This window comes from Artemia sp. Qi Xiang Cuo, chromosome 5 (genome assembly GCF_049724085.1).
Source record: "Artemia sp. Qi Xiang Cuo chromosome 5, ASM4972408v1, whole genome shotgun sequence".
Classification (NCBI taxonomy): domain Eukaryota; kingdom Metazoa; phylum Arthropoda; class Branchiopoda; order Anostraca; family Artemiidae; genus Artemia; species Artemia sp. Qi Xiang Cuo.
In genome coordinates this window covers 7572446-7584468 of record NC_142798.1, presented here as the reverse complement: position 1 = coordinate 7584468, position 12023 = coordinate 7572446, and the positions used below count along the sequence as shown (strand labels likewise).

The 12023-nt window shown below is 32.5% G+C and overlaps 1 protein-coding gene across 2 annotated transcripts in view; it reads right to left on the bottom strand.

Moving 5' to 3' along the window:
• Nucleotides 1-12023, bottom strand: part of LOC148951763 (short-chain dehydrogenase/reductase family 16C member 6-like) — a 97010-nt gene that overhangs the window by 8814 nt on the left and 76173 nt on the right. For both annotated transcript variants that reach the window (XM_089089322.1, XM_089089321.1), the window contains exons 5-6: nt 7542-7624; nt 27-143 (exon numbers count right to left, since the gene is read on the bottom strand). In XM_089089322.1, the coding sequence (XP_088945448.1) occupies nt 27-143; nt 7542-7624 (200 nt within the window). The remainder of the gene's footprint in view (nt 1-26; nt 144-7541; nt 7625-12023) is intronic.

Here is a 12023-nt window from a genome sequence, read left to right as displayed (position 1 = left end):
GAAACGGTAGTAAATATATCACTTACGTTTTTAAGGCGGCTAGTACTGCGCATGATCCAGGAATGATAACCATCTCTTTGTTAGTTAAAATTCCATTGATAGTCTCGGCAGCTACCTGCTCTGGTTCTAGTATCGGTAGAATTCTAAAGAAAGATATGGAAATTATATGATTTTTAAGATAATGACAACAATCTTACTTTTATCATTTGAAACCCAACCTTGTTTACTGTTTAACGAAGCACTGTAGCCTACCCCTATATTGAAGGTCTCTAGAAAGGGTATCAGTAGAGGAAATTCATTAAACCACATTGGCCTGACATCACATAAAGAAAGAAAACGAGCAAAAATGGGGTTCTTATAGGCCAAATGAAAAGTTTGAAAAAACAAAGTGAACATTTCGAGAGGACAACACCTCTCTTCTTCAGCGCGAAACGAAATAATGTATCCAAGGAAAGTGCCGAAGAAAAAAAACAAAAACAAACGCGGAAAGTCAATGTGAAAAGAACCAAAAAACCCAAGAAAAAACCAAAAACTTAAAAGATGAATAAAATCAATAAAAGCCGAAAATTAAAAGAATTAAAACCAAATACCTAACAACCATAAAAGCGAGTTATTCGCCAATATCCGCGATTTGCACAAAATCCAAAAAATATGAACTGCCATTGACGGAGACTAGCGAACAACTGACAAAGAAAAGAAAACAATTCATTCACTCACAAGCAAAACGAACCAGCAGTTAAATAAGTTAGAGAACTATGTCATCTGATTTCGGATTTTAATTAATGCATTTCTTGCAGACACCTTTTGAGACTTAAAGGGTTGTTCACGTGTTTGATTAGATGACCGAGAAAGTGGTTCAACGTTTGTTTCAGGGATTACTAAAGTATCGGCTTCTCTTTTGAGAAAACCGAAATATGACTCGTTTATTCTTAAATTAGCGGAATCTCTGTTTAAAGGTAGACCTAAATGTTGGTATTTATAAATTTTGAACAGCTTCTCTGTAGTGCTGGACTATACCTTTGTCATGCGAAATAAGGCTAGCTTGATTAAACAAAATAGTATGGTCTGGTTTTTCAAAAATGTGCTCTTCAAGGACAGAGTCAAAATTTTCTGTTTTTTTTTTCGCTTTTTAAGTGTATTATTAATTGAACTAGGGTGCTGAGTTAATCTATCCGTTAGCCACTGTTCAGTTCTTCCGATATGCTAAAGGCCAATCGAGCAAGGAATTCTGTATACACCGGACTTTTCACCTATTGGGATAGAGTCTTTACCTTGATAAATTTGGGACCTGATAGTTTTTCTGGGTTTATAATAAGTGTAAACATTATTTTTCCTTAGATTTTTTGAAATATGGTCTGAAACCCTTTTAATTTTTGGCTTTTATTGAATTTTATTCATCTTTTAAGTTTTTGGTTTTTTCTTGGGTTTATTGGTTCTTTTTACATTGACTTTCCGCGTTTGTTTTTTGTTTTTTTTTTTTATCGGCACTTTCCTTGGATACATTATTTCGTTTCGCGCTGAAGAAGAGAGGCGTTTGTTCTCTCGAAATATTCGCTTTGTTTTTTCAAACTTTTCATTTGGCCTATAAAAACCCCATTTTTGCTCGTTTTTCTTTCTTTATAGATAAATTCATTTCTGTAGGTCTCTACGCAACAAGAAGATTATAATTTTGAAGATTAGAAGATGATCGTATCTCTGGAGCACTGCATTTTGTCAACAGATGCTCTTGTGTGTTTTTTCAGGAAAGTTCATTTACAAGCTTATGTAGGTATGCTGACGCTAAAGTGTAGCTACAAGTTTACGTAGTTTTGTGAAAATGGCAACGAGTCCCTGTGTAATTAGATAATAAAGGTTACCACTTAGTAGATGAACATATCTAGGTTTAATAAACAGTTCAGCACTTACAAAGTACGAGACTCATTTTACAGGAAAATCAGTCATCTAGCGTCAGGGGCGGATCCAGGGGGCAGGGGGATTTAGGGGCCCTTCAAGATTTTTTCGGCGCCTTCATTTGTTGTTTTTGTTACTCTTTTTTTAGTTAACTTGTCAATTTGGGCAATTATTAACGTCCTTGTCACATTGCCCCCCCCCCAAGATTTCCTCTACATCCACGTTTGTGTATTGTAAAATCAGAAACAGCTAGACGATCGTGTAGGGAAGACAAAAAGCTAACTAAAAACAATCAGTTGAAAGATTATACACAAGAAAATGGGATGAATGACTTATTAAAATAAATCATTCTAAGGACCTATTTACAACCAAATCTCCTTAGAATAAAATATGATGTTGCTCGAATGTAACTTGAAATTTTGAAAATCTGTCGTTAGAATATAAAAATTTCAAGAGGCTGACCCAAATTCCTTCCATAATTTGGAAATTTGAAACTTTGTCGTTAGAATTTAAAAAATTTAAAGAAGCTTACCCAAATTTGTTCCAAAATTTAAAACTTGAAAATCTGTCGTTAGAATCTCGAAATTTAAAGAAGCTAACCCAAATTTGTTGAAAAATTTGAAACTTTGTCGATAGAATTTAAAAATTTAAAGAAGCTGGCCCAAATTCTTTCCAAAATTTGAGAATTTAAAAATATGTCGTTAGAATTTAAAATTTTTAAAAAGCTGACCCAAATTTATTCCGAAATTTGAAAATTTGAAACTTTGTCCTTAGAAATTGAAAATTTAAAGAAGCTGACCAGATTCAAACATAAATTGAAAATTTAGGTTATTGTAGTAATGCACTAGATTTGAATTATGACTAATCATCTACTTACTTAGTAGATGTAGTCATCGACTGAAAAACATCTACATAGTTAACTTTCTGGCAACTATGATTTTTGAAGACACGACCGAGATCTATCCCGTAGAGGATCAACTCGGCTATTTTTAAGAAAAACTGAGCAATTAAATTATTTTGTATAGCTTCGACACCTGTATAGCGAATATTTGTATAATAATTGTAGAATTATAAAAAAATACATATTCAAACGAAGAATGAACCAAAACCTCAAAAGCACAGCTCGTGAAAATGGGCTACTGCTATGGAGAAGAAGGACACTTTGAAGAGCTAAAAAATTAATTAGGAATGATATTTAGCAGCAAACCAATTTCCCCTTTACAAAAAACGAAAAAACGGTTTATTTGAACCTGTTATTACAATTTCGTTAGCTCAGTGAACTGGTTAACAACATTCTTTCAAAAACCACCACTAGTTTCATGCCCATCCGGCCAATCTTAAACAAAATAAAGAAAATCCGGTCCCTAAAAACCTGTTCTTAGAACTTCGTTAGGTTTTTGTCAAAATCCTTTCGTTATGCCTAATGACCTAATGTCAAAACCCCTTACGTTACACCTATCTGACTAATCTTACATGAAATAAGGGAAACATTGGCATCGATGGATCCGTTGTTAGAGTTTCACGAGCTCACTAGTCTAGACCATCGAGACACTAGACCACAAGACCGTTCATTAAAAATTAGCTCAACACTAGTCAGGTTTTAATGAGCAATTAAAAAAAAAACAATATTACTAACAAATCCTTGACTGGCCGTGGAGCCTTTGTGGGGACGAGTGCATAGTGTTTCAGGATTTTTGTTTTTTATTAGAAATATATTTTACATGTATTGTAGCACCACGCTGCTTGAGGCCAATTGAGCTGCACATTCTCCTTCTTCACCCAAATCTATACAGAGCTTCACTCAACAAATTTTAATTCCAAAAATCAAAGTTACCAAGATTCCCAAAATAGATAGAAAATCTTACAAATACAAGAAAAGACATGTTGAGAAATACATAAATGGAGCAAAAAATTACAGTGTTACTAAGAAGTTCAAGAAATGTCACCAAGAATGCACAAAAATAGAGATAGGATTGTAAGAAAAGTAGCCGAGGTTCATAGCAATGCTTTTCTTGAAAAAACACGAGTCAAAACAAGAAATCACTAGACCCCGATTTGTCAATTCTTCAGCAGAATGGTGGGATCTTCGGACAAATCTCGCGGAGGTATTTCCTTATATAAGTTATTTAACGTCTAAGAAAATACGAGTATTCGACAACAACCCTACAATTAAATTCATCGTTATCTCTTTTTTCTTTATTTTTGGTTCAAAAATTCGCATGAATAGTAAAAACTGCACAAATCGAGGGGAATCCCCTAACGGCAAAATTAAATCACCATTTTCATTGGCATTCACCTTTGTTGTATAAATATCACTTTAATATACTTTTGAGCATTTATCACGCTTTTATAATCACACTTTTGTAAAGGTTGATAAGGCTAAGGGGGTCCTTCTTCCCCTCTCTTTGCTAAACCATGAAAATACGATACGTGTTTGCTCATTTACCCTCTAAAAAATTCAACTCCTATCATGACCTAGACCAGGGGCGAATCTCCAGCATTATAAATAGGGGCAACTGCCCCCCAAACGAGGCCCCTGACCTAGACTAATTATGGAACCTTTTTAAGGGCATGAAAAGTTTAACAGAAGTAAAAACAACATAAATTGAGAGAAATAAAAGCTTTTGAATTTTTTTTTTAAGCTGGCCAGGAATTTCTTAGTGGGAAACTACTTTTTTTGTTCTATCTATATATTAAACAAAAAAAAATTTTTTGTAACTGAAAATAAGGAGCGACATTAATAACTTAAAACGAACAGAAATTATTCCGTACAGGAAAGGGGCTGTCCCCTCCTCAACGCCTCGCTCTTTGCGCTACAGTTTTTTTTTTATCTAAAAAATAGAATTGTGAGAAAGATTCAAACTTTAGCATAAAGAGCAAGGCTTTGAGGAGGGGACAGCCCCCTTTCATATACGGAACAATTTCTGTTCGTTTTAAGTTTTAATGTTGCTCCTTACTTTCAGTTGAAAAAAATGCTTTTTTTAATTTAATTTCTGAATGTTCTTAAATTAATGCAGGTTTTGATTTTGGCTCACCGTACATAAACAATTAAAGCGAAATTTGAATATTAATTTTACTTTTTTTTGGCTAAATGGCTTTCTCAAAGTTGTTTAATTTTATTTATGAACGTTTTTATTAGTAATAAATATACGTAGCTTACGAACTAACTTACGCAACAAACTTTAATATTCGTATATTTTTATTACGTATATTAGTCCCCCCCCCTATTCAATACCTCGCTCTTTACGCTAAAGTTCTAATTTTTTTCCCAATTCCTTAAGAATGCACCCTTAATTACAAAGGCCGTTAATTTGAATAAATAGCTCTTATGAAAATACTAAAAAGACCTTAGCGTAAAGAGCGAGGTATTGGCTAGGGGGCGAACCCATTCATATATGTAATAATTTCTGTTCGTTTTAAGTTTTTATGTTGAAAAATTTTCAGTTGATAAGTGTTTCAGTTGAAAACTTGTTTTTCTCATTTAATTTCTGATCGTTTTTTTAAATAATGCTGGGAAATCCGGCGCCCCCTTCATAGCAATGTCCCTCCCCCCCATAAAACTTCCTCAATGGAAAGATCCCCCTGCGTAACCCCCGACCCCCCCCCCACTACCATAAAAATTCTCCCTGAAAATGTCTGTATACTTCCCAATAACCAATACTATATGTAAACATTGGGCAAAGTTCATTACTTGCAGCCATTCCCCAAGGGACTGTGGGAAATTAAGTCATCCTCAAAGACATATTTATCAGATTTTCGACTATGTTGAACAAAATGGCTATTTAAAAATTTTGATTAGGTGACTTTGGGAAAAAAATGAGCGTGGGAGGGGGCTAGTTGCCCTCCATTTTTTGTCACTTACAAAGGGCGCTAGAACTTTTAATTTCCGTTTGAATGAGCCATCTCGCGATATTCTAGGACCACTGGGTCGATACGATGACCGCTGGGAAAAAAAACAAAAAAAAAACAAACAAACACATCCGCGATCTTTCTTCTGGCAAAAAATACAAAATTTCACATTTTTGCAGATAGGAGCTTGAAATCTCTACGGTAGGGTTCTCTGATACGCTGAATCTGATGGTGCAATTTCTTAAGGTTCTAAGGTTCTGATCATTAGGAGTGTAACTTTTGATGGGTAAGAACAAACTTGATTAAACTTTTATATTTGAAATAAGCATAACAATCTGATTCTTTTGATGTATCTATTGGTATCAAAATTCCTTTTATTAGAGTTTCGTTTACTATTGAGCCAGGTCACTCCTTACTTACAGTTCGTTACTACGAACTGTTTGATATAAAAGGAAGATGTGTTTTCAGCCAACCATTTCTCAATTTGGAGGAAAGCTTTTTGGACTAAGAATGGAGGATGAGTTCCGTTCTCCACCCCATTTTTCCAGTTCTCCAGTTCCGTTTTTCGTACACTGGAAAATGGTCAATTAATAAAGTATATTGCTTTATTAATTAAATTCAGAATCTTAGATGGCGTTGATTCTATTTTTTTCCTCGGCCAATTTTCCCTTCAATTTTATTATGTCAACCTGCACTATAGTCCCATCTGTCGACAACAGGCTAAGATTGATGAATAACACGTGTTTTTTATGATTTTAACGTTACACTTATATTATAAAATTTGAAAATTACAATTGTAAGAAATTTGTTCGAAAAGTTAATACCAACAAAATTTTGTTCCCAACTCTTCTCTACTAATACTATCTATTGCATCTATTGCCAGTTCCATAATCCAAATAGAAAATTGCTGTTCTAAACGTCCGTGTTTTCAATTTCCAAAAATGATGCCTAAAATCTTAAACTCTGATTCAATCATAAACTTTATACTTGAAAGTTGAATACAGTTCAATTCAGAAACTACCAACAGAATACATAGTTTGCACTGTAGTCGAGCGTGATTTTGATTTTGTCTACAGGTGTGACTATAGTGTCGTCAGGCATTCATCTCAAATTATAATTGGTTAAAACTAAAAACAAAACAGAAAATAAATTCAGAAGCAAGGCCACCTTATTTTGAAAATCCTTTTTCTCGTTTTTTGCTTCTTCTTTTGTTAAGGGGGGGGGGGCAGTCAAAATGAATGATAGCTTATAAAGATTGATTCCAAGCAACAATCATGTACACTAGAGTTTGTTTTAGGAGAGGGAGGAGGGGTGAAAAATTATTACGATTATACAAAAATACAAATATTCGGACATCAGGAGTTATTTCAAAGTAAGTTCAGTTTTTCCCCAACCACACATTGCACTCCTCACCGAAGGCATCAAATCAGGAGATCGGCACCTGCGCAACGCAGACCATTGGTCAGTATGCGAAAAAGCTTTTTTTTTATTTTGAGCTTCGTTTTGTCTCAATTCATTTGCTTCTTGTGCAGTCTTGGTAATTCTTGGTCACAATTCCTGCAATTTCAGCTGCAATTTGAATAATCTTGTGTCATTCTTGGTTCCAAATTGTGGAATATCGAGTCAAAAAAAGTGACAAATCTTGGTTACATTTTTGACAATCTCGGTGATATTTTGCGTAATCTCGGTTTCTTTTTGTCCAATTTTGACCTAAAATGGGTGCCATACTCATTTTTCTATAACAATGTTGCGGATCAACTCTAGATTTGAAACATAATACAAGTAGAGCAGCAAACACTTACTTGGAAGAAGCCCCTTCAAATAGAGGTGTCTTCACATAATAAGGACATACGACTGTAGTTTTTATATTATTCTTTCCAGCTACCTGTAAAAATAAAAAAATTACACACAAAAATATAAAACCTAAAAAAACAGAAAAAAAGGAAAAGGTGAACCAAACTAAACTAAAATAAAATGAGATATGAAATAAAATAATTTAAAATTAATAACATTAGTTACTAATAGAGAAGCTTAGTATTAAATGAAAGAGAAAGAGAAAAGAATTGTAGAAATTAGGTTGTTGAATTTCATTGTTGTTCAATAATTGCATTGTCTTCATGATATTGTTGCACTATGTCATTAGTTTTCCAAGGCCCCTGCAGAACTTTCTCAGAGGGGGGGGGGGGGGTTGTCAAAAAACTATGGGTAGGCAAACTGTTTTGTTTTGCCATGAGTGGTGCTTTTTTCAAAGTGTTACAAAAATTTCCACTAAATTTGCATTTACTGTTTTCCAAAGGTTAGAAAATGCCCTGGCTCGCCTCCCCCTTTCGGGTGCCCATCCAGCATTAAATAGACTGTGCACCTCACTGCAAGCAGCCTATAATACCAACGTCACTACTTGCAATTAAAAATTTAATTCAAATAGATGGCCATGGCTAAATATAGTGAATTAAAGAGATTTTTAATAGGTTTAATGAACTAATTTAAAAGGGACTTCATTAAGAAACGTATTTCAAAATATGGGTCGATATATAAAATATTTCATAACCGACATAGGGACAAAGTGTAAATGCTACTCAATTCTTTTTTATGCTCTTTTTAAATATGATAATCAATCCACTCGCAAATGCACCCCCCCCCCCTAGTGGTCCCATGGGTTTTTGGCCTACATTTTAACATCGAATGAGGGTAGGCTTAGACAATCATTCAAACGTACAGCGTTGACATATAATACACTTTGAAGCTACCATACGTAAAATAATTTGAACTTTGTTATTGTGATCTCAGTAAACCACTGTATATCGATAATATGATTCCCGATGAAGATGAAATTCCCTTGCAATTCCCGGTAACTTGTTGATCCAACTAATATTGAATGAAGTTTTTGGTAGTGGAAATGTCTGAGTTTATAAATTGGGTCACTTGCCTGCCTGACACTTTAGGTAGTTGGGGTCCCTCACTATTAGGCTTTAAACACTTGTTTGCCTGTCATTCCAAGCAAATTCACGGTCATGTATCAATTCTAAATTCTTGGTCAACCTTCTTAAGATCATAGGCAGGCGTGCCTTGTTTGCCTCTCATTACAGGCAATCTAACGGTCCTATGTCAATTTTAAATTTTTAGTCAACCTGCCTGAGACTCTAGGCAGGCGTGCCTTTCCAAAAGGCTTGAATGCTAAGCGATGGACATGTGCTAGATTGGGACACCATATGAAAATAAAAAAAATATTGTTGGTATGTGCGTAGTGCATGGTTACCGCTAGGGAAACGGTCTAAATCATTCACGGCTTTAGGGGTCCGTAAATAATTTCTAAGGCGAATTTGGGACAATTTTTGAGGCGCCCTCCTGCCCAGAGTCTCAGGCAAGTGACCCAAAAATTTGAAAAATTCCTGAACAGTTGAAATTTACTCAGAATGCTGGACTGAGCTGGGGCATTGAATAGATACTATTTGCAAAGTGATTGGTGGGCATCCGTGAACAAGAGCTAAATTGAGAGAGGAATTTGGAACAATATTTGGGGGCGCCCACCTGCCCAGAGTCTCGGGCAAGTGTGTGACCCAAAAATTTTTAAAATTTAAATTTGCTCAGAAGGCGGGGCTGAGCTTAGGCAATGAATAGGTACTATTTGGAAAATGAAGGTGGCTTTAAACGATTGTTTGCCTGTTATTCCAAGCAAATTAATGGTCCTGTGTCAATTCTAAATTCTTGGTCAACGTTCCTAAGACCATAGGCGGGCGTGCCTTGTTTGCCTCTCATTCCAGGCAATATAACGGTCCTAGGCCAATTTTAAATTCTTGGTCAACCTGCCTGAGACTCTAGGCCGGCGTGCCTTTCCAAAAACTAACAAACAAGTACTTGTCCAATAAGAGAGTCATGCTTACTCCCGCCATTTACCCGTGCCATGTTAAACATTTTTGCCTCTCAAATACTCGGACTATGTGTCTTGGCTTTTTTCTACAATTAGCCATGTCTTGATGCCAACTGCAAAATATTTGATTTTCAATTCAAGCATACTGCAAAATCAAGCATTTTGCAGTAGGCATCAAGACATGGCTAATTGTAGAAAAAAGCGGAGACAGATAGTCCGAGTAATTGAGAGGCAAAAATGCTTAAATGGCATGGGTAAATGGTGGGAGTAAGTATGACTCTCTTATTGGACAAGTACTTGTGGGTTAGTCTATTATTTATATACAGTGCAGTAAACAAAGCAGTTTTTCAGGGTTTTTCTTCTACTATTAAAGTCTTCTTACTCATTTTATGATCTTTCTTTTGGCTGTTTAGGAATTACCAAGTTTTGGGGGAGTACCGCACTTTTGTCAATGTTGCCAAGTTGAGCATTGAAAACAAATAAGCAAAACTGATTAGCTAAATTTGACAAGGCTGCTTGTCCGTAAGATTAAAATTTACAATCTGTTGATTCTCAAAGACAACTCCATCTTCAAATGGAAAACCGAATTTCCATTTTTTTCCTAATTTTTATGATACACTTGGTTGTATAAATTTCCACTTAACCAATTAAAAAAATCAGACTCCTTTTTCACTGTCCTTGGTACTTTATATCTAAACTAAAAGCCGTAACCTTCTCTGCATAATTGCGTCGAATCTCAGACAAAATTCTGAGGCTCAAATACACAAAATACAAGTGTAAATGTAAATACACTGTTATAAATTGTAATGTAATTTTTATAATAACCTTTTTATAAAATGTAAATTATAACTTCTATTTTCTTTGTAAATACACAAAATACAAGTGTAAATGTAAATACACTGTTATAAATTGTAATGTAACTTTTATAATAACCTTTTTATAAAATGTAAATTATAAACTCTATTTACTTTGTAAATACACAAAATACAAGTGTAAATGTAAATACACTGTTATTAATTGTAATGTAATTTTTATAATAACATTTTTATAAAATGTAAATTATAAATTCTATTTCCTTTGTAAATACACAAAATACAAGTGTAAATGTAAATACACTGTTATAAATTGTAATGTAATTTTTATAATAACATTTAAAAAAAATTTAAATTATAAATTCTATTTACTTTGTAAATACACAAAATACAAGTGTAAATGTAAATACACTGTTGTAAATTGTAATGTAACTTTTATAATAACCTTTTTATAAAATGTAAATTATAAACTCTATTTACTTTGTAAATACACAAAATACAAGTGTAAATGTAAATACACTGTTATTAATTGTAATGTAATTTTTATAATAACATTTTTATAAAATGTAAATTATAAATTCTATTTCCTTTGTAAATACACAAAATACAAGTGTAAATGTAAATACACTGTTATAAATTGTAATATAATTTTTATAATAACCTTTTTATAAAATGTAAGTTATAAATTCGATTTTCTTTGTAAATACACAAAATACAAGTGTAAATGTAAATACGCTGTTATAAATTGTAATTCAACTTTTATAATAACCTTTTTATAGAATGTAAATTATAAACTCTATTTACTTTGTAAATACACCAAATACAAGTGTAAATGTAAATACACTGTTATTAATTGTAATGTAATTTTTATAATAACATTTTTATAAAATTTAAATTGTAAATACACAAAATACAAGTGTAAATGTAAATACATTGTTATAAATTGTAATGTAATTTTTATAATAACATTTTTATAAAATTTAAATTATAAATTTTATTTACTTTGTAAATACACAAAATACAAGTGTAAATGTAAATCCACTGTTATAAATTGTAATGTAGCTTTTATAATAACCTTTTTATAAAATGTAAATTATAAACTCTATTTACTTTGTAAATACACAAAATACAAGTGTAAATGTAAATACACTGTTATAAATTGTAATTTAATTTTTATAATAACCTTTTCATAAAATGTAAATTATAAATTCTATTTTCTTTGTAAATACACAAAATACAAGTGTAAATGTAAATACACTGTTATAAATTGTAATGTAATTTTTATAATAACATTTTTATAAAATATGAATTATAAATTCTATTTCCTTTGTAAATGCACAAAATACAAGTGTAAATGTAAAAACATTGTTATAAACTGTAATGTAATTTTTATAATAACATTTTTATAAAATGTAAATTATAAATTCTATTTCCTTTGTAAATACACAAAATACAAGTGTAAATCTAAATACACTGTTATAAATTGTAATGTAATTTTTAAAATAGCCTTTTTATAAAATGTAAATTATAAATTCTATTTTCTTTGTAAATACACAAAATACAAGTGTAAATGTAAATACACTGTTATAAATTGTAATGTAACT